The sequence below is a fragment of the Dendrobates tinctorius genome, unplaced genomic scaffold, assembly GCF_039654945.1.
Source record: "Dendrobates tinctorius isolate UK_male_01 unplaced genomic scaffold, ASM3965494v1 ptg000111l, whole genome shotgun sequence".
NCBI lineage: Eukaryota > Metazoa > Chordata > Amphibia > Anura > Dendrobatidae > Dendrobates > Dendrobates tinctorius.
The window spans coordinates 43,223,513-43,243,956 of NW_027361779.1; the positions used below are offsets into that span (position 1 = coordinate 43,223,513).

General features: G+C 46.5%; 1 protein-coding gene across 1 annotated transcript in view; it reads right to left on the reverse strand.

Annotated features, from left to right (window-relative positions):
* Positions 1-14,458, reverse strand: part of SH3BGRL2 (SH3 domain binding glutamate rich protein like 2) — a 104,367-nt gene extending 89,909 nt beyond the window's left edge. Inside the window, exon 1 of the mRNA XM_073589690.1 lies at positions 14,133-14,458. Coding sequence (XP_073445791.1) covers positions 14,133-14,177 — 45 coding nt within the window. The 5' untranslated portion in view covers positions 14,178-14,458. The remainder of the gene's footprint in view (positions 1-14,132) is intronic.
* Positions 14,459-20,444: the final 5,986 nt, after the last annotated feature.

The window sequence follows — 20,444 nt, forward strand, 5'->3', positions numbered from 1 at the left end:
GTGAGGATGTACTTTGTGGGTACATTCAGTGCACTATGCACTCTCATCCCACCAATCAAGACAGCTGCCAATTTCTCCCATATGACGCTTCAGCACCTCCGATGTAAATGTATATGTCCCAGTCGCTCTTATATGATGTACAGTGGGTACGGAAAGTACTCAGACCCCTTTAAATTTTTCACTGTTTCATTGCAGCCATTTGCTAAATTCAAAAAAGCTCATTTTTCTCTCACTAATGTACACTCTGCACCCCATCATGAGTTTAAAAAAGAAAAAAAAAAAAAAAACAAATGTGGAAATTTTTGCAAATTTATTAAAGAAAAACTGAAATTTCACATGGGTCATAAGTATTCAGACCCATTCTGAACAAATTCAGACACTCATATTTTAGTCACATGCTGTCCATTTCTTTGTGATCCTCCTTGAGATGGTTCTACTCCTTCATTGGAGTCCAGCTGTGTTTAATTAAACTGATAGGTTTTTGTCTTTACAAACCAAGTCCTGTCTATATATAAGACCTCACAGCTCACAGTGCATGTCAGACCAAATGAGAATCATGAGGTCAATGAAACTGGCCAAGGAGCTCAGACAGAATTGTGGCAAGGCACAGATTTGGCCAAGATTACAAAAGAATTTCTGCAGTGCTCAAGGTTCCTAAGAGCACAGTGGCCTCCATAATCCTTAAATGGAAGAAGATTGGGAACACCAGAAGCCTTCCTAAACCTGGCCATCTAGCCAAACTGAGCAATCATGGGAGAAAAGCCTTGGTGAGAGGTAAAGAAGAACCCCAAGATCACTGTGGCTGAGCGCCACAAATGCAGTAGGGAGATGGGAGAAAGTTCCCCAAAGTCAACCATCACTGTAGCCCTCCACCAGTCATTCCTTTTTGGCAGAGTGGTCCAACAGAAGCCTCTCCTCAGTGCCAGACATATGATAGCCCGCATAGAGTTTGCTATATAAAAAAAAAAAAAAAAACACACATGAAGTACTCCCAGACTATGAGAAATAAGATTCTCTGGTCAGATGAGACAAAGATGGAACTTTTTGGTGATAATTCTAAGTGGTATGTATGGAGAAAACCAGGCACTGCTCTTCACCTTCCCAATACAATCCCAACAATGAAACATGGTGGTGGCAGCATCATGCTATGGGGGTGTTTTTCAGCTGCAGGGACTGGACGACTGGTTGCAATTGAAGGAAACATGAATGCAGCCAATTTCTGAGATATCTTGGTTGAAAACCTCTTCCAGCGTGATCTGGACCTCAGAATTGGCCGAAGGTTCACCTTCCAAAAAGGCAATGACCCTAAGCACACAACTACAATAACAAAGGAGTGGCTTCAGAACAACTCTGACCATTCTAGACTGGCCCAGCCAGTCCCCTGAACTAAACCCAATTGAACATCTCTGGAGAGACCTGAAAATGGCTGTCCACTAACGTTACCATCCAACCTGATGGAACTGGAGAGGATTTGCAAGGAAGAAGCCAGGTGTGAAAAACTTATTGCATCATTCCCAAGACGACTCAAGGCTGTACTAGCTCAAAGGGTGCTTCTACTCAATACTGAGCAAAGGGTCTGAATACTTATGACCATGTGATATTTCAGTTCTTTTTTTAATAAGTTTGCAGAAATGTCTACATTTCTGTTTCTTTTCAGTCAATATGGGGTGCAGAGTGTACATTAATGAGAAAATGAACTTTTTTGAATTTACCAAATGGCTGCAATGAAATTTAAAGGGGTGTGAATACTTTCCGTACCCACTGTATATGACCCAGCGTCTCCTATGTGATGCATCTGTTCCAGCCCCCAGCTTTTCCTATGTGATGTATACACACCAGCTCCAGAATACAAGTGTATGGTGCGAGGCGGTGCTCGCTGGCAGGGACTATGTATAACGCATAAAAACTCTCTGGTCCTGGCTCAGAAAGCAGCGAATCCCCATAGCGCACAGTGCGTGTGCTGGGGGGGGGATTCATAAGTCTGCAGTTACAAAGTAACTGCACAAATCCTTTAAATGTTTGACCAAAGATGGAAGGATAATTTTTTAGATGCGACTTATGGCCGTTGACAGAAGAAAAAATAAAAAAAAAGGTTCCCACCCCTAATGTAAAGTCAACCAAGAGGTACCACAACAAAGTGGCTAACATATCTAGCAAGATGCTTGAAAATGATCACTCAGCACGTGACACTGACACACATTGTAAATTTGGTGCTGTTTCCATCTGTGTCGTTGACTTTCAGGCTAGGTTCAGATTGCGTTAGGGCAGTCCGTTCAACGTATGCGCTAGCAGTGACGGACCCTCGGACACTGCAGACCGCGCATGAGCGCCTGTCACAGAATGACAGCACATCGTTAACGCATGCCAATTATGACATGCGTTAGCAATGCTCTCATCTATAGCAGTCTATGGGTGCGTTAACGCATCCGTTACATAGCGTTATGCCGCTATGTAACAGATGCGTTAAACGCAGCACCCGAACGCAATATGAACCCAGCCTTAGGCTGTCTACGTTTACGACAGTATTAACAAATATTCCCTAGTGTGTAATGAAAACCTCTCTGAATTAAAATTATCAAACTGCAAAATACGAACAGGGCCGTTTAAAAACAATGGCAACAGTGATCAGTGACAGTGTGACATGGGATACATTATAATGAAAACACTAGGAATGCAAAACTATAAAAAAAAATTGCTGAATGGTAAGCAAAACTCAGCAAGGTCCTGCACACAAATGTAAACTCAGCTGTCTCTGGCTCCTTCCTTATGACTTGGACATGAATGATAAGCACAAGTCATCAGGAAATCCCACACAGGGCACAGCTACACAAAACAAATACATTACAACACTGTCATTTTCAAAACATTACACAGAAAGCACTTATTCTCAGATCTCATGTACATACTTGTTGAACGCAGGTTAAAACCTGATACAATACATTACAAAACAAATCTATCCGGCATTTACTGGTACTTACAATCTTTATTACCTTTTTCACGCTGTCATGAATCAAACACAGAGGATTCACAACAGGACAGGATTAAACAAAAAAATAAATAAATAAAAAAAATAGAAAACCCAAATAACTTACTAACTAGGAAAGGGCGAATCTACTCGTTAGGACTCGTTACTCTGCGAGTAGTAGGGGACTCGCAGGAGTCGGTACTCTGCGAGTTTCCAAGCGATTACTCGCACAGTAACGAGTCCAATGCAAATAAGGCTAAGTGCACACGTACCGGAACTCTCGCGGAAATTACCGCGAGAATTCCGGAATTCCATTCCGCGGGAAAATCGCATTTTAAATTCCCGCGATTTTCCCGCGGAAAACTAGCGATTTGCAAGCGTATTTAGCTTGCAAAATGCTAGCGTTTTACAAGCGATCTGTAGCATCGCTTGGAGAACTGATTGACAGGTTGGTCACACTCGTCAAACAGTGTTTGACAAGTGTGACCAACTTTTTACTACTGAGGCCGCCTATGCGGCCTCAGTAGTAAAAGATAGAATGTAAAAAAAAATAAAAAATATTGTTATTCTTACCCTCCGACGTCCCGTGCAGCCTTCCCGCCTCTCCACGCATCCGTTCCCAGTAATCCTTTGCGAAAATGCCCGCGATGACGTCCGTTCTCGCGGGATCGCGATGTCTCGCGGTGATTCGAGATGACGTTGCGCGAATGACCACGAGACTTCGCGATCCCGCGAGAACGGACGCCATCGCGGGCATTTTCGCAAAGGACTACTGGGAACAAGAGCGTGGAGAGGCGGGAAGGCTGCGCGGGACGTCGGAGGGTGAGAATAACAATATTTTTTATTTTTAAATTCTATTTTTTACAGGGATATGGTACCCAAAGCCCGGAGGACAGTGGGTACCATCCGCAATTGTTCTGCTTACTTTCCGCATGGTGTGCACAGCCACATGCGGGAAGTAAGCGGAACAAAAAAAATGGCAGCACAGGAATCGCTGCAATACTCGCATCCCCATTCATTAACATTGGACTCGCTAGACTCGCAACGAGTAGCGAGTTTCCGAGTCGGACTCGTTAGAGTCTAGCGATTCCGAGTATTTCAGGATTCGCCCATCCCTATTACTAACCCTTTAAGGACCAGGCCCAATTTGGAGCTAAACATCTATTTTTTCATTGTTCTATTCCATGATTCATAATTTTGTTAATGTTCTTGTCAGCATAGCTGTACGAGGGCTTGATTACATATGGTACATAAATAAAAAGTATTAATTTTCTGTTTTCACACCAAATTAATATAGTTTTATAACGCTATACAATAAATACACAGCTTAAAACAATTTTGTTTTTGTGTCACCATATTCTAAGAGCCACAAGTTGAACATTTTTCAGTCAACTGACCTTGTGTGAGGGCTTATTTTTCACCTGACAGGATCTAATCATTAGTCCAAATTAGGTGAATATATAATTTTTTGTTCATTTTTTATTATATTTTGTGGGAGATGGAATGAACAAAAACAAAAAAAACAAAACAGCAACTCTGAATTCTTGTTGTTTTGGTTAAATACCATTCACCAACAACTTTTTGATAACTTTTTATTTAACTTTATAGTTAGGACTAGCTGGAGAGCCCAACGTTGCCTAGGCATAGTAACCAACTGTGGTTAGTTATAATAAATTATAATTATATTGCACATAAAACCATTTCACATCATATATTCAACACTACAGATTTGCAACACAAATTAACTAAACGATTACCCAAGTATCCTCTCCTGTGTGATACTTTCTGCTCAGCCGTGTATCTAATCCTATTCTGTGTGATACTGACTGCTGAGCTGTGTATCTAATCCTATCCTGTGTGATACTGACTGCTGAGCTGTGTATCCAATCCTATCCTGTGTGATACTGGGCTCCCCTGCAGTCTGTGTCAGAGGGTGGTCTGTGTTGGCACGGTAATAAATTGTGTTATTTCCAGCTTCACAGAAGGACAATAACACCATAGAAATTATAAGAATAATAGGCCTCAGTTACCACAACTGTCTACAAAGAAAACTGTTGCTGATAGCAACCAATCACAGCTCATTTTTCATCTTTTAAACAGCTCTGGGACAGTGTGGTGAGTTTTGAGTGGCGTCTTTTGTGTTTCGACTTTTATGTGGCGAGGTTGGTGTATGTATGGTGAAATGTGTGCTGAGGGTGGTATATGTGTGGAAGCACGTGGTAGTGTGTGGCGCATTTTGTGTGTGTTCATATCCCCGTGTGTGGTGAGTATCCCATGTCAGGGCCCCACCTTAGCAACTGTACGGTATATACTCTTTGGCACCATCGCTCACATTCTTTAAGTCCCCCTTGTTCACATCTGGCAGCTGTCAATTTGCCTCCAACACTTTTCCTTTCACTTTTTCCCCATTATATAGATAGGGGCAAAATTTTTTGGTGAATTGGAACGCGCGGGGTTAAAATTTCGCCTCAACATAGCCTATGACGCTCTCGGGGTCCAGACATGTGACTGTGCCAAATTTTGTGGCTGTAGCTGCGACGGTGCGGATGCCAATACCGGACATACACACATTGTGCTTTATATATTAGATTACAGATAAGTAAATAAATTCAAGTGAAGTTGATTTATTATTATTAGGGCTCATACTCACATGCGAGAAACTGTGATGAGTCTCGCACGTCAATACCTGGCACTGCCACCGGCACTCAAATCGGAGCGTTCAGCTGCATAGATATACATGCAGCTGAACGATCCGATCTGAGTGCCAGCGGCAGTGCCAGGTACTGACGTGCGAGACTCGTCAGAGTTTCTCTCTCGCATGTGAGTTTGAGTCCTCATACTGAAGTTTTAAAAATATCCACATTTGCCAAATGCGGATTCTTTGCAATTTGCTTCTGTACTGATTAAGCAAAATGGTGGCCGCTAGCCATTATTTTTCTGAACCATAACGGGCCATCAAAATGTTGGAAAAATTGTTAAACTCACCTCTTCGGCCCCTTAGCAGGTCAACGCATCTTCTGACTGCCCACTGCTCGCGATTGAATCTTCAAGTCTCTAGAACTGTGCTGAACTTCCCAGTGTCATGGCGCCTGGGAAGACTTTATACAGGCATCAAAATTTCATGATGTGCGCAGCTGACTTTCCGCACAATGTCATCTGAAATTCTGGTACAGCGAAAGTACTGAAGATTTCAATGCAAGTGCTGGGGGTATATGTGGTGAGGAACAGATGCATGGTAGCGAGAGCGAAGGGCTGGGAAGGTGAGCAGAAGGAGGGACATTAACCCTTTTCAGACATGCGTCGTACATATACTGCTCTGCGGGAGCATGAGGGAAGAAACAAGGACATACAAAGAAGTAACCTGGGGTAAGGCAGGTCATAACTTAGATAACCACCCATATGTAATAATGAGCATAACAAGAACCGATGCATGATCAAAAAGTGACAAAAGTCAAAAACCACCGCGCTAATGTATGTTCCAGAGTTGTCCTGCTTACCCATTGTAGCTGGCAGTGTCCTTGTGTCCCTCAGCTAGCCCCTTTAAAGATGAATTCATTGAGAGGTTTAGTTTGTAAAATGGGGTCCCTAATGGGGGGGGGGGGTTTCTGCTGTGTTGGCATCTCAGGGGCTCTGCCAATGTAACATGGCATCCTCAAACAAGTGCAGCAAGATCTGCACTATAATACGGCGTTTCTTCCCTTTCAAGGCCTGCCATGCACCAAAACAGTTTTCCCTCCACATATTGCGTATATGCGCACTCAGGAGAAATTACCAAACAAATTGTATGGAGCAATTTCTCCTGTTAACCTTATGAAAATGCAAAATTTGGAACTAAAAAAAAAAAAAAAAAAAAAAAAAAAAATAATTTTCACGGATTTACATTATAAACTTATGTGAGGCACCTATGGGTTCAAAGTGCTCAAAGTACATCTAGATAAGTTCCCTGAGGGGTCTAGTTTCCAAAATGGGGTCACTTGTGGGGGGCTTCTACTGTTTAGGCACATCAGGGGCTCTCCAAACATTACATGGCGTCCACTAATTATGCCAGCAAATTATAGATTAAAAAAGTGAAATGGCGCTCCTTCCCTTTCAAGCCCTGCCATGTGCCAAAACAGTAGATTTCCCCCACATATGGGGTATTGGCATGCTCAGGAGAAATTGCACGAAAAAAATTATATGGTCCATTTTCTCCTGATACCCTTGCGAAAATAAAAAAAAAAAAAAAGTGTAAAAAATTTTTTTGTAAAGTAAAAGCAAATGTTTATTTTTCCTTCCACATTACAAAAACTCCTGTGAAGCACCTGAAAGGATAATAAACTTCTTGAATGTGGTTTTCAGTACCTTGAGAGGTGCAGTTTTTAGAATGGTGACAATTTTGGGCATTTTCTGCCATATAGGCCCCTCAAAGTCACTTCAAATGTGAAGTGGTCGCTAAAAATAAATGGTTTTGCAAATTTTGTTGTAAAAATGAGAAGTCGCTGGTCAACTTTTAACCCTTATAACTTCCTTAAAAAAAAAATACTGTATATACTCAAGTATAAGTCGACCCGAGTATAAACCAAGGCACCTACTTTTGCCACGAAAACTGGATAAACTTATTGACTCGAGTATAAGCCGGGCATGCACAGGTTCCTCATCCCCCTTGTCCTTGTATGCACGGCTCCTTATCCCCCTTGTCCTTGTATGCACGGCTCCTTATCCCCCTTGTCCTTGTATACATGGTACTAATAAAAATAAAAATATATCTATATCCTACTTACCTTGCCTGGGCGCCCTCGCTTCATCTTGTTCAGGCGCCAGCAGCTTTTCCGGCCGAGCGATCACGTGGCCCCACTCATTAAGGTAACGAATATTCACTCCATGCCTATAGGAGTGGAGAGGCGTGCATATTCATTACTTTAATGAGCGGGGCCACGTGATCGCTCAGCTGGAAGAGCTGCTGGCGCTGCAACGAATGAGATGCTGCAAGGGCGCGCAGGAAGGTAAGGAGGATGTGTGCTGGAATATTCATTTCTCTTTAGCAGCGGCACAGGCTTTAGCCACAGCCACACACTCCTGCCTCTGCTCTGCCGCATCTTTCTGGGACAATTGACTTGTGTATTGGCCAAGGGGGGCGTTTTCAGCACAAAAAAAAAAAAAAAAAAAAAATGTGCTGAAAAAAAAACTCTGCTTATACACGAGTATATAAGGTATGTTTCAAAAAAATTGTGCTGATGTAAAGTAGACATGAGGGAAATGTTATGTATTTACTATTTTGTGTAATATGAGTCTCTGATTTAAGGATATAAAAATTAAAGTTTGAAATTGCAAAATTTTCGCCAAATTTGTTTGTTTTTTTTCACAAATAAACGCAAGTCATAGCAAAGAAATTTCACAGCTATCATGAAGTACAATATATCAAATTCTGCCTCATCCACTCATCTCTAGTGAGGATGTAAGAAGAAAAAAAATTGTGGCAAAATAGTGTACGACAGAGTAAACTGACTCCATTTGAATCATTATCGTCAATGGCCCCATGAGCACAAGTGTCCAAATCCCGTTTTGGTGGGATCGGATACAAGCCTCTACAGAGCCACTGAACGCAAGGTAAAACGTAATATGAAAACTGACTACACACACTTACACGGCAGTATGTTTGTCAGAAAACATAAGCAGTAGTGGAACATAACAGGGAATAAATAATCGAAACATATGAACCTCTTCTATATTAGGACCAACTCATAGTTCTGGCTTGTCTGTCACAAATTAATGAGCAATGATTGAAAAGTGAAACTGTAGGCTACTGGATGCAAGATTCAGATATCTTCATTTATTCATATGTAACACGTAGCTCCACAAAAAAAATCATAAATTCTATATGGTCGTTGTGCCAGAAATGAAAGAGAATGCAGAATCCAGTAATGTTTGCTGCCTCTGTCATACTTTATAACACCAGAGACAGAAATTGATGCTGCAGACAATTCCTGTGGGCAACAGGAAGCAAGAAACATGATGGAAGTTAGAAGCACATGTAAACACCTTAAGCTGTCCTTTCTCCGTGTGTTGTAAATCACTGACATTTTGATTTCCAGTACTTCAGGGAATAAACGGCAGGGGTACAGTACCTTCTGCTCACATACAGCAGGTAAGAAGTTTTTTTTCCCTATGTTTATCAAACAGACTTCCTTTGCTTTTATATGTTTATGAAATTTTAATAGAGCTATAGCTTTAAGGCCACATTTTTATGTTGAGTACTTGGTCAGTATTTAACCTCAGTATTTGTACACCAAAACCAGGAAGGGATCAGAGGGAAAGTATAATAGAAAACCATCACCACTTCTGTATTTATCACCCACTCCTGGTTCTGGCTTACAAATGCTGAGGTAAAATACTGAAGGTGTGCACGTGACCATACACTAATCTGCCACATTAGCATTGCAAGTCAAATCACTTTATCTGGAATAACTGATGTATATGGCCGTATTAGAATTTTGTGCTGATATCTTATCGAGGTCTCCATACCATATTTTCACAATTGAGCCTCTAAAATCAGATGTTTGCATATAGGTGTGTGAGAGACCTCTGTGTCAATCTGTAAGTCCACGTTTACACGTTCAATATTTGGTCAGTATTTGTAGGAAAAATCAGGAGTGGAACAATCCGAGGAAAAAGCCTAATAGAAACACGTCACCACGTCTGCATTTTTCACCAACTCCTGGTTTTGGCTTACAAATACTGATCTGGAATACAGACCAAATATTACACATGTGAATATAGCCCACAAACACTTGCACTAATGGGGAAAATACCTTGAAAGTGTGTTTCCCCTTCTCTTTTTATGCTCTACTTCTATTGATCACACAATCCACACAAGAGAGATGCAAGCTACTATTATTCACATATTTACCTGCACATCACCTTATGAGAAAAGACCCCAAAACACCTCCACAGGTATGCACTGTAAGGCTAGGGGCCACAACCGTATGTTTTCCCATCTGAAAAAAATGTCTAATTATGCTGATCAGACTCTCATCTGACTCTCAGAGTGGAATCTGTTTTTCTCACATATGGAGAATATAGAACAATTAATTTCTGCATACTGTCAGTCCATTAAAATCTGAATTTTTTTTCATAGACTTGAATGAGCAAGTGTGATCTGATAATCAGAGGAAAATCCTGCATGCTGTAATTTTTTTTCCTCAGACTACTTGGCCAGAGGGGGGGGAAAAAAAAAAAAAAAAAAAATCAGTCATGTGCATGGCCTCATTGAATAACATTGGTCCAAGTGTGATCCAATCTTCTGGTGTATCACACTTGGACCAAAACTATGGTTGTCTGCACAAACCCTTATACAATGTGGAGTTTGCTATAAAACCTCATTCAGATCTCAGTTTTTTGCATACAAGTTCTGCCCATATATTACTCAGAAGAAAATAAAACGTTACCTGTGATATTCTATGGGGCCCATTCACATATCTGATTTTTCGCTGACTGAGAGGTCAGTGGCAAAAAGGTAGATTTTGATCCAAGGGTCAGATCAAAATTGACAATGCAAGTCTAGACCGATTTTTACAGACTGTCAGAAAGGAGAAGGTGGAGAAACTTTCATTTTCTCCATGTACTGTATGAGAAAAACTGATGACACTTGGACCACACACTGATCAAAATCGGTGTGTTTGTCATGTACAGGAGAAGAACTGATGTCTGAATGAGGCCTAAGGCTTATTGTGGATAATCTGTGACAAAAAGGAGTGAAAATTAGATGTCTAGTAAATAAAGCAAGATATAAGGATACGCCACCCTTCACAACATCCAAGAAAACTGCTCATCTGACGTTACTGTAAGGTCTTTCAGAGCGTTGTTAACTTTCTGGCATTTTTTTATAGTGTATGGAAACTTTTCTTGGCTTCCCAAGTCTGAGCAGACATGCTTTTCTATGTGGTAAATTGATCATTTTGTCCAATATATTCCAATCTGTCCCAGCAGTTGTGACTAGTGGTGCGAGAATGTTGCAGCAAATATTTGCACCGTGTATTCTGCACACAGAAAACACAATACACTCATGAAGCGCTACTGTGGAACTCTGAGAAAACAAGGAGTGCCTGACATGGGTGATTCACTACAGGCTGGATAACGTCTGCTACCCAGATACGTGTGTATAATCACAGGCGCAGGGCGAGGGGGTCAAATAAAATAATTCTATGGCTATACTATGAAGGACTTATTCAAAAGACTGTATAGGTATGGACCAGTCACATTAGTAGTGGATGTGACGGCAGTCCTTGTAGCGCACGCTTTTGGCACAACTGTATCCGACTCTTGACCGTAGGTGCAAGTTGTGAGGTTTTCTATGCGGGAAAATCACTTGTGTGAATTTTGCCTTTGACTCTTACAGGGCCTGTTATCACAACAAACTGTACATGAACAACATCTATAGCATAAGGCACAAAAGCGATTTTCTGTAGGAAAAAAAATAAATAGAAAATGATCATACTGATAAGCCCCAAGGCTCTGCGCACACCACCGTATTCAGTCTGGAAAAATTGACATCACACAGACAATACCCGCTATTTAATTGGGCTGTTCAGGCGACCTTTTTTTCTTTTTTTCCTCTTTTACTTGGACCAAAAAAAAAAAAAAGCAACATGCACCGTTCTCTTCCATTTTTCAGATGAGACTCGCCTATTGAAGTCTATGGGTGCACAAACTGAGAGACCCATAGGGTGATCCAGAAAGCATCTGATTTTTTACTAATGTCATGTGGATGGCAAAACAGATGAAAAATCAGCCAACTTATTTTTAGACGCTTAAGTGACCTTAGACCTAAGGGCTCATTCAGCGGTCAGTCTTCCACATAGAGAACTTGGCCCTATGATCATCTGTGGGGCTGGTCACACGTCGGCGTACTTTGGCGGACCAAGTGGTAAGCACAGAATCAAAGAGGCATGTCCGATCCTAATTCGCCTCTCAGATCAAAATTGCCAAAGTAAACGGGTCTGTGAGGAGAAAAAAGCCTCACCTGTGAGCGGTGCATTTCTCACAGACATAGGAGAATCTGAGGAAACCGCCATCATTTTATTAATCTGAGACTGACCAAATCCTAATGGGAAAAACCACCAAGCTCTGATAAAAAAACAATGAATCAAGTGTAAGGTCACGTGCACACGTTCAGTGTTTTACCTCAGTATTTATAAGCCAAGACCAGGAGTGGGACAGTCTGAGGAAAAGTATAACTTATGGATTTATCACCCACTCCTGGTTTTGGATTACAAATACTGAGGTAAAATACTGACCAAATACTGAACATGTGACCGTGGCCCAACAGTGATATTTTCCACAGACGGAGAATTTGGTGCGTTCCTGACATTTATGGCTCCATAAACAAAAATGTCAAAAACATCTGAAGCGGCAGGAAGAAAGCCTGTAGGACAGGTATAGGAGGGGCACAATCAGAGCCATGTACTAAACTTCAGCTGCCCCTTCACTTACCTACAATATACCACCCTGGGCTAGAGGGGGCAACACATGGAGACGTTCCTGTCAGCCACGACCCCCGTGTCGCAGAGGGGGCAACACATGGAGACGTTCCTGTCAGCCACGACCCCCGTGTCGCAGAGGGGGCAACACATGGAGACGTTCCTGTCAGCCACAACCCCCGTGTCGCAGAGGGGGCAACACATGGAGACGTTACTGTCAGCCACGACCCCGGTGTCGCAGAGGGGGCAACACATGGAGACGTTAATGTCAGCCACGACCCCCGTGTCGCAGAGGGGGCAACACATGGAGACGTTCCTGTCAGCCACGACCCCCGTGTCGCAGAGGGGGCAACACATGGAGACGTTCCTGTCAGCCACGACCCCCGTGTCGCAGAGGGGGCAACACATGGAGACGTTCCTGTCAGCCACGACCCCCGTGTCGCAGAGGGGGCAACACATGGAGACGTTCCTGTCAGCCACAACCCCCGTGTCGCAGAGGGGGCAACACATGGAGACGTTACTGTCAGCCACGACCCCGGTGTCGCAGAGGGGGCAACACATGGAGACGTTAATGTCAGCCACGACCCCCGTGTCGCAGAGGGGGCAACACATGGAGACGTTACTGTCAGCCACGACCCCCGTGTCGCAGAGGGGGCAACACATGGAGACGTTACTGTCAGCCACGACCCCCGTGTCGCAGAGGGGGCAACACATGGAGACGTTACTGTCAGCCACGACCCCCGTGTCGCAGAGGGGGCAACACATGGAGACGTTACTGTCAGCCACGACCCCCGTGTCGCAGAGGGGGCAACACATGGAGACGTTACTGTCAGCCACGACCCCCGTGTCGCAGAGGGGGCAACACATGGAGACGTTACTGTCAGCCACGACCCCCGTGTCGCAGAGGGGGCAACACATGGAGACGTTACTGTCAGCCACGACCCCCGTGTCGCAGAGGGGGCAACACATGGAGACGTTACTGTCAGCCACGACCCCCGTGTCGCAGAGGGGGCAACACATGGAGACGTTACTGTCAGCCACGACCCCCGTGTCGCAGAGGGGGCAACACATGGAGACGTTACTGTCAGCCACGACCCCCGTGTCGCAGAGGGGGCAACACATGGAGACGTTACTGTCAGCCACGACCCCCGTGTCGCAGAGGGGGCAACACATGGAGACGTTACTGTCAGCCACGACCCCCGTGTCGCAGAGGGGGCAACACATGGAGACGTTACTGTCAGCCACGACCCCCGTGTCGCAGAGGGGGCAACACATGGAGACGTTACTGTCAGCCACGACCCCCGTGTCGCAGAGGGGGCAACACATGGAGACGTTACTGTCAGCCACGACCCGCGTGTCGCAGAGGGGGCAACACATGGAGACGTTACTGTCAGCCACGACCCCCGTGTCGCAGAGGGGGCAACACATGGAGACGTTACTGTCAGCCACGACCCGCCCCGTGTAACTTGGTAATGCTGTATTACTCGGAGACATAGGAGAGCGGCAGAGCCAAGCACTGTGCCGGAGTCAGCCCCCCATCTATGTGATCAGGTGTATGGCGAGGGGATCTAGCTGGACCCATCCCCCACATAGATGATGCACACATACTCCACCGCGTCTTTTAATTCATTGGTCATTCAAAGATCACAGACTTCGTAGAAAAACTAGCGAAGCAGCGTTAAGTTCCGGGGAATCTCCAGAGCCGCACTCACCGTGGTGGAGCAGGAGGAGGATGCCGTGTACACTCGGGTCACCATCTTCTCCAGCTGACGCGTGTCTTCCTGGGACACCTGCAGATTACACTCCCTCGCACACGATGAGAGGACACCGGGGTGCGTGTCCCTAATACCCCGGCCGACACTCCGCTCTGCTACCTCCCACTGCACCGCCCAGGCCGAGGAGGAGGAGGGGCCGGCCAAAGGGCGCTGGGCTAGAAATATGGGCGCACATTGCTACCTTACCGACCATTACCTCAATAGTGCAAAGCTACAGCCCCGAAAATGGTGGCATAGCTGAGCGCCAGTAATAAAAAAGGGATATGTACGGCTCGTGTAATATCATTTAATATCTCATGGTGCACGAGTATGCAGCGCCACCTGCTGGACGCCTACTGCATTACAGGGTATTGTGATGACAGCTAGGATTAGTGGTGGTGACCTAGAACAAGGCCACCAGCAGGTCATGTGGTCAGGATTTCCTTGTATTGTACAGGTGAAGCAATTATCACCTGGGCAATACTAAGGAAATCCTGAAAACATGACCTGCTGGTGGCCTTGAGGACTGGAGTTGGGGAACCCTGACCTAGAAGACTACATCAGAGGCTGCACACCATAAGGCCAAGTTCACACCGAGGTTTTTTTTTTTAAACGTGGATTAAGTCTTAATCCTGGAATACTTCAACGTATCCAAGTGATTCTGCGACTGCATTTTCATGACATTGTGTACTTCATGATAGTGGTAAATTCTGGTCAATATGACTTCCATTTATTTATAAAAATGTTGAAAATGTAACAAATTTGAATTCTTTTGAACATTTTGCAATTTTCAAGCTTTAAATTTGTATGCCATTAACCCCTTAACCATCGTAGCTTTTTTCGGTTTCGCGTTTTAGTTTTTCGCTCCCCTCCTTCCCAGAGCCATAACTTTTTTATTTTCTCGTCAATATGGCCATGTGAGGGCTTGTTTTTTGCGGGATGAGTTGTACTCTTAAACCACACCATTGGTTTTACCATGTCGTGTAATAGAAAGCAGGAAAAAAATTCCAAGTGCAGTGAAATTGCAAAAAAAAGTCAATCCCACACTTGTTTTTTTGTTTGGCTTTTTTAGGCTGTGTTTCCACGGTCAGTAAACGCTGCGGGTTTGATGCTGTGTACATCCGCAGCATCAAACCCGCAACGTCCAGATGTTACAGCATAGTGGAGGGGATTTCATGAAATCTCATTTCCACGATGCGTTTAGAGACTCCCCGACATGTTTCACCAAACTGGTATCACTAGGGGATTGAGGCTATAAAGAGCAGGCACATGGTCTTTTAAAGGGTTGGTTATGATGTCATCCAAAGTCAGTCAATCATCTGACTCAATAGACAGGTCAAATGGATACATATATGAGGTCAATCACTACCTCCTCAATATCCCATCATTGGTTAGTCAGAATATCAATTATCAATCCATTGGTGAATATGCGTACATATGTACCACTTACTTATCAATTGTAGGGACCTATGGGACACATATACGAGATGCACGTACTGTCATCCAGATGGTAATTCGAGAACTTCAAACGGGCCTGGACATGTGCTGACGTGAGCAGGGGGAACTTGCAAATCTAATAGACATAAGAAGATGCAACCTGTTAGGCGTCGGGTTCCGGTCGCTGCACAGCAGGAATCCCGAGCCTTGCATTCAGCAGTCTCCCATTCCTCTCCGACAGCACAGGAGACTGCTCAGACCAGCTCAGTAGGTTTAGTTGCTGCTGCCACCTCTGGTCCAGCTATAGCAATGCAGGCTGGTCAGCAGCAACCTACTCCAGGGACTAAGTCCTCCTTTCGGTCCACTGAGCATGCCCGTGGGACGATCTCTCATTGGAGATCGAAGGTCACATGCTCAGGTCCTTCTCCAGCTCGGATTGGACCATCAGAAAGGTCAGGAAGGTCCCGGAAGGACGCGGCTATAAAAGGTTCGCATGGCCGCTCAGCCATGTGGGTCGCCCTCCCAGGGCCGTGGGGTACTCGGTACCGGGCCGGTATCAGTGGGATGTGTCACAGCAGCAGTGACCCGGACCGTGGCCCTGGGCACCCAAGTAATGGGGAAAGGTGAATGGTGGAATGTAGTTAGATGGAATAGTTCGTGACGCCACCTGTGGTGTTCGGCAAGTGAGATGTTAGGCCGACGCTGCTTGCAGATGCTCTGGGGCTGGTGATGGGTTGCAGCCAAGAAAGTGAAGCTCCCCACATGTGGAGCTGTAGCCCCAGGGCAGTGTAGATGTAGGGGAAGAGGAGAGGCGCAGGCGGTGTAGAAGCTGGTACCCAGATGTAGCGGTGCTGGGTGTGTTGGCGCAAGAATCATTGGAGGACACCAGGGCTTGTAGTTCCAAAGCTTTACTCACAGTCTGTAGTACACACAGGTGCCGGCCTCTGTGCCATGTCCTCCAGGTCAGGGACTCAGCCAACCTCCAGGCCCTTCCAACGCTCCTCCAACATGTGCCTTTCTGAACGTCTCCTCTTATAGCGCCTTTTAGTGTGAAGATCTCCTAGTACTGAGTTACACCGCAGTTCCTCCTAACAGATGTTCCCAAGAACTCTACTTGTACGGCAGACAGCTGTAGCCTGCTTCTGGGAATCCTTACTCCTGAGTCCTGGCTCTCTATCCGTGTTGCTGTTGTGCCCCCAAGTCTTAGATGGGAGTAGTGCATTTACAGCCCACTACTCCACCGGTGTCTGCTGCAGAACCATTAGTGTCCATACAACCTCGGGGACCGGGCCCCGGCCTTGCGCTTAGAACTGCTAGGCAGGGTTCTTCCTCTAACCCACGTCCTCTGTGTTCTCTTATTCTCCTATGTTCCGTACTTGTCTTTCTTTCCTATGGAAGCTCAGGCTTCAGTTCAATGTCTTTCTCCTTCTCTCTTTTCCCGTGCCAGCAGACCCGGGTCACTCAGGACTGCTGCAGCACTCCTTCCTCAATCCCTCTCTCAGGGATCTTCTTTCCTCACTCCTCTCTGAGTGACTTCCTCCCTCAGACTCACCGACTGACCTAAATCCTAAACCTTCCCACTCTTTTATGAATTCTCAACTCCACCCACCTCCCAGCACGTTTCGTGTTCCAAGTAGGGAGCCACCAAAGGTGCTCTGCTACACTCTAAGCAAGGAGCCGCAATGTGGCTTTACTGAACTACCCTGTTGTGTGGGGTGCGAGTGTTGGAGCGTGGTCAGGAGTTCCCACCTTACTTGGATGGTGAGGCACCACACCTTAGGAGAAGGTGCAGTACCTCTGTGGCGACTGAGCCTCAGGGGCACCACATATGCGCTAGTATAAACTGCATTATCAGACTAGTGAGTGTCGTATGCATGTATGAATGTCTCTGGTGAATGACTCATTAAGAAACCCCTACCCTTGGTATGCATGTGTTGTGAAGCCTAGCCTGTTAAGCGCCCAGGCTTAGGTGTAGGTAGGACAGAGTCTGAGACAGGCATCAGTGTCCAACTGTAGCTTGGCACGCCACAGTGCACGTGAGCGACACTCCATAGTCAGCGTCTATAGTGGCGTCTGCAGGTGCGACGCCGCGTGCTCAGGAGGTCTAGAGGGACTCTGACCCCGTGTCCTTGGGGCAGAGTTCTGTGACCACATTCTGAGCACCCCCTTGCCTAACTCTGTGAGTGCTAACAGACTCCGGCATTTAAGTTTCGCGGTACTGCGGCTCTGTGACGTAACAGACTGCTCCTGTTCACACCGGGTGACGTTAACCCGCGTATGACCTTTGTATACCACTATATACGTTCGCCATTACTAAGCAGCAGTTTACCACCTCTGCACGGTGGACCCCAGTCTGCGAACGCACCTACTATCATTACATTATTTGGTGCGTTCCGCCAGCACGTAACATTCTAGCGCCCGGGTCTGACTAGTAATGGCGGACGAACAGCGACTGCGGTTGGCGGTTCTCAAGCATTCCGCCACAGCTGCGGATGTTACTGCGGTCGCTGTTCAGGCAGCCAAAGAGGCTGTCTCCCGTGTGACCACTGCCATCCCTGCCCCAACTTTGTCCCGCCTCCCGCTGCCCGAAAAGTTCTCGGGCAATAGTGCTTCTTGTAGGGGTTACGTGAGCCAGTTCTCTATACAGCTGGAGCTGCTGGCAGCACAATTCCCCTCCGAGCGGGCTAAAGTGGGATTTATTATTTCCCTCTTGTCGGGCAGGGCTTTAGAGTGGGCCACACCGCTGTGGGAGCGTGGTGATCATGCGGTGCAGAGTGCCTCATGGTTCTTGGACAGTCTGAAGCAGGTCTTCCTGGGACCATGAGTCACCCATGACACCGCGCTCCGGTTGCTGGCATTGTCACAGGGCTTGTCCATGGTCAGCCACTTTGCCATCCAGTTCCGGACGCTGGCCTCGGAGTTAGAATGGCCAGATAAGGTCCTCATTCCGGCATTCTGGAGAGGTTTGGCTAGCCATGTGAGGGATGCTCTGGCCACCAGGGAGATTCCCGCTACATTGGAGGAGCTTATCACCGTCTCCACCCGTATAGACCTTCGCTTTGCCGAGCAAAGTTTGGAGCGGTCCCAGTGTAGGCAGAGGTTTAGGTTGGCACCCAGTTTTGCTAAACCTCTGGAATCTCCCAATCGGGCGTCCGAGCGTCAGGGGGCTTCCCGTGAGGGATCCAGGCCCCGGCCCGCTCGAGCCCCTGTGATCTGTCATGGTTGCCGGCAGTCAGGTAACTTTGCCAACCGGTGCCCACAGCGCCTGTGAAGACGCTCGCGCCTAGTGGCCGTAGGAGGCGGCTCACTAGTATCCGCGGCGTTTTCCTACAAGTTGTCCTTTAAGGGGACACTTGAGTTTGGTTCTTCCACTCTGGTGGTGGAGGTTTGCGTGGATTCCGGAGCAGAGGGCAATTTTATGTCATCTGCCTTCAGTCAACGGCACGCGATACCACTGGTTATGATGTCCAAGCCAGTCAGCGTCAGAGTAGTGAACAGCGCGACTCTGCCCTCACAGATTACCCACCAAACCGCTCCACTGTTACTCTCGGTGTCCCCATCTCATCAGGAGACGATATCCCTCCTTGTCATTCCCGAGGGTATCGACCAGGTCCTTCTAGGGGTCTCCTGGTTGCGGTGTGGTAGGGGCCCAGATTGGGGGTGGTCCACTGCTTACCGCGACCAGACGACACAGACACCAGACGGAGGCAGATTTTGGTTGCAACAGGTCCGAGTTTATTGGCCGTCCTCCTGACGACCGTAGCCATAACCTCAGCACCTTCACAGCTCTCCGTATTCAGGCCCGGCTACCTGCACCTTTCTTCTGTCGTAGTGACGTTCCTCGCGGCTCTTTTGCTGGGGCTGCCCTAGGCCTATCTACCGCCAGCGCTTCACCAGTCCGAGGTCGACGTCCAATTGTTACCCCCGGGGCCTCGTCTGTCCTGCGGTTCTTTGTGTCAGGGCCACCCCCTGTCTCTTCCTATCAGTCCCCTGGTCGAGCTCTCCACCGTTGTCAGTTCTCCTTTCTGATTCTTCTCCTACTGAGCTCCTCCCGGGACTAGAACGGTCTGGAACCCTGTCCTATTTATCCTCTTCCTCGGGAATTTCCCTCCTGGGTTCCTATCTCCCCGCCCCCCATGACTAAGTGGTTTCTAAAGCCCTAAGCTGCTGTCAAGTCCTGAACTACACTCCCCCCTGTCATTTTGTGGTCAAACTTAGGTACTGCACTCCTATTCCATTTTCCCCCAGCTGTTTCCCTTCTATTATTATAACCGTCCATCTACAGTGCACCCAGCATCCCTTCTTCCTACAGACAAGTCCATCCGTCAGGTCACCTTCCCTACACTCCTCCTTCCTTTGTCAATTGTCGTCCTCGACAATCGTATTCCCTACCTACGTCGTCCTGAAGCTTGTCCACCGTCTGTTGTCGGACCAGTTGTTGGGCCAAACCCGCCATATGCGGGGGGCCGAATCAAACCGGGAGCACCATGCTCCGAGCAGCCTACAGCTACTCGCCGTTGCGCACCATACGTGACAACTTCTTTCAAGTTGGGTTAGGTCCACCCGGACTACTCTACGGCGTGTACCTCCCACTACTTTCCCCTTCTGTTACCCTCAACTGTCCGGAACGCCATGACCGAGGCCTTTCGCCTACCAGATCGTTAGCGCCCGCCTATCCTTTTGGGTGTGCGTGGTGTCGGGGACCTGACTGAAGGACCACTGTCCGGTTCAATGTCTTCCGTCTTTTTGTCCCTCCAGTTACAAAGTCATGGTCGGCGGTTTTATCATACCCTGTTCCCAGGACCTGTTATACATTCTTATACATGCTACACA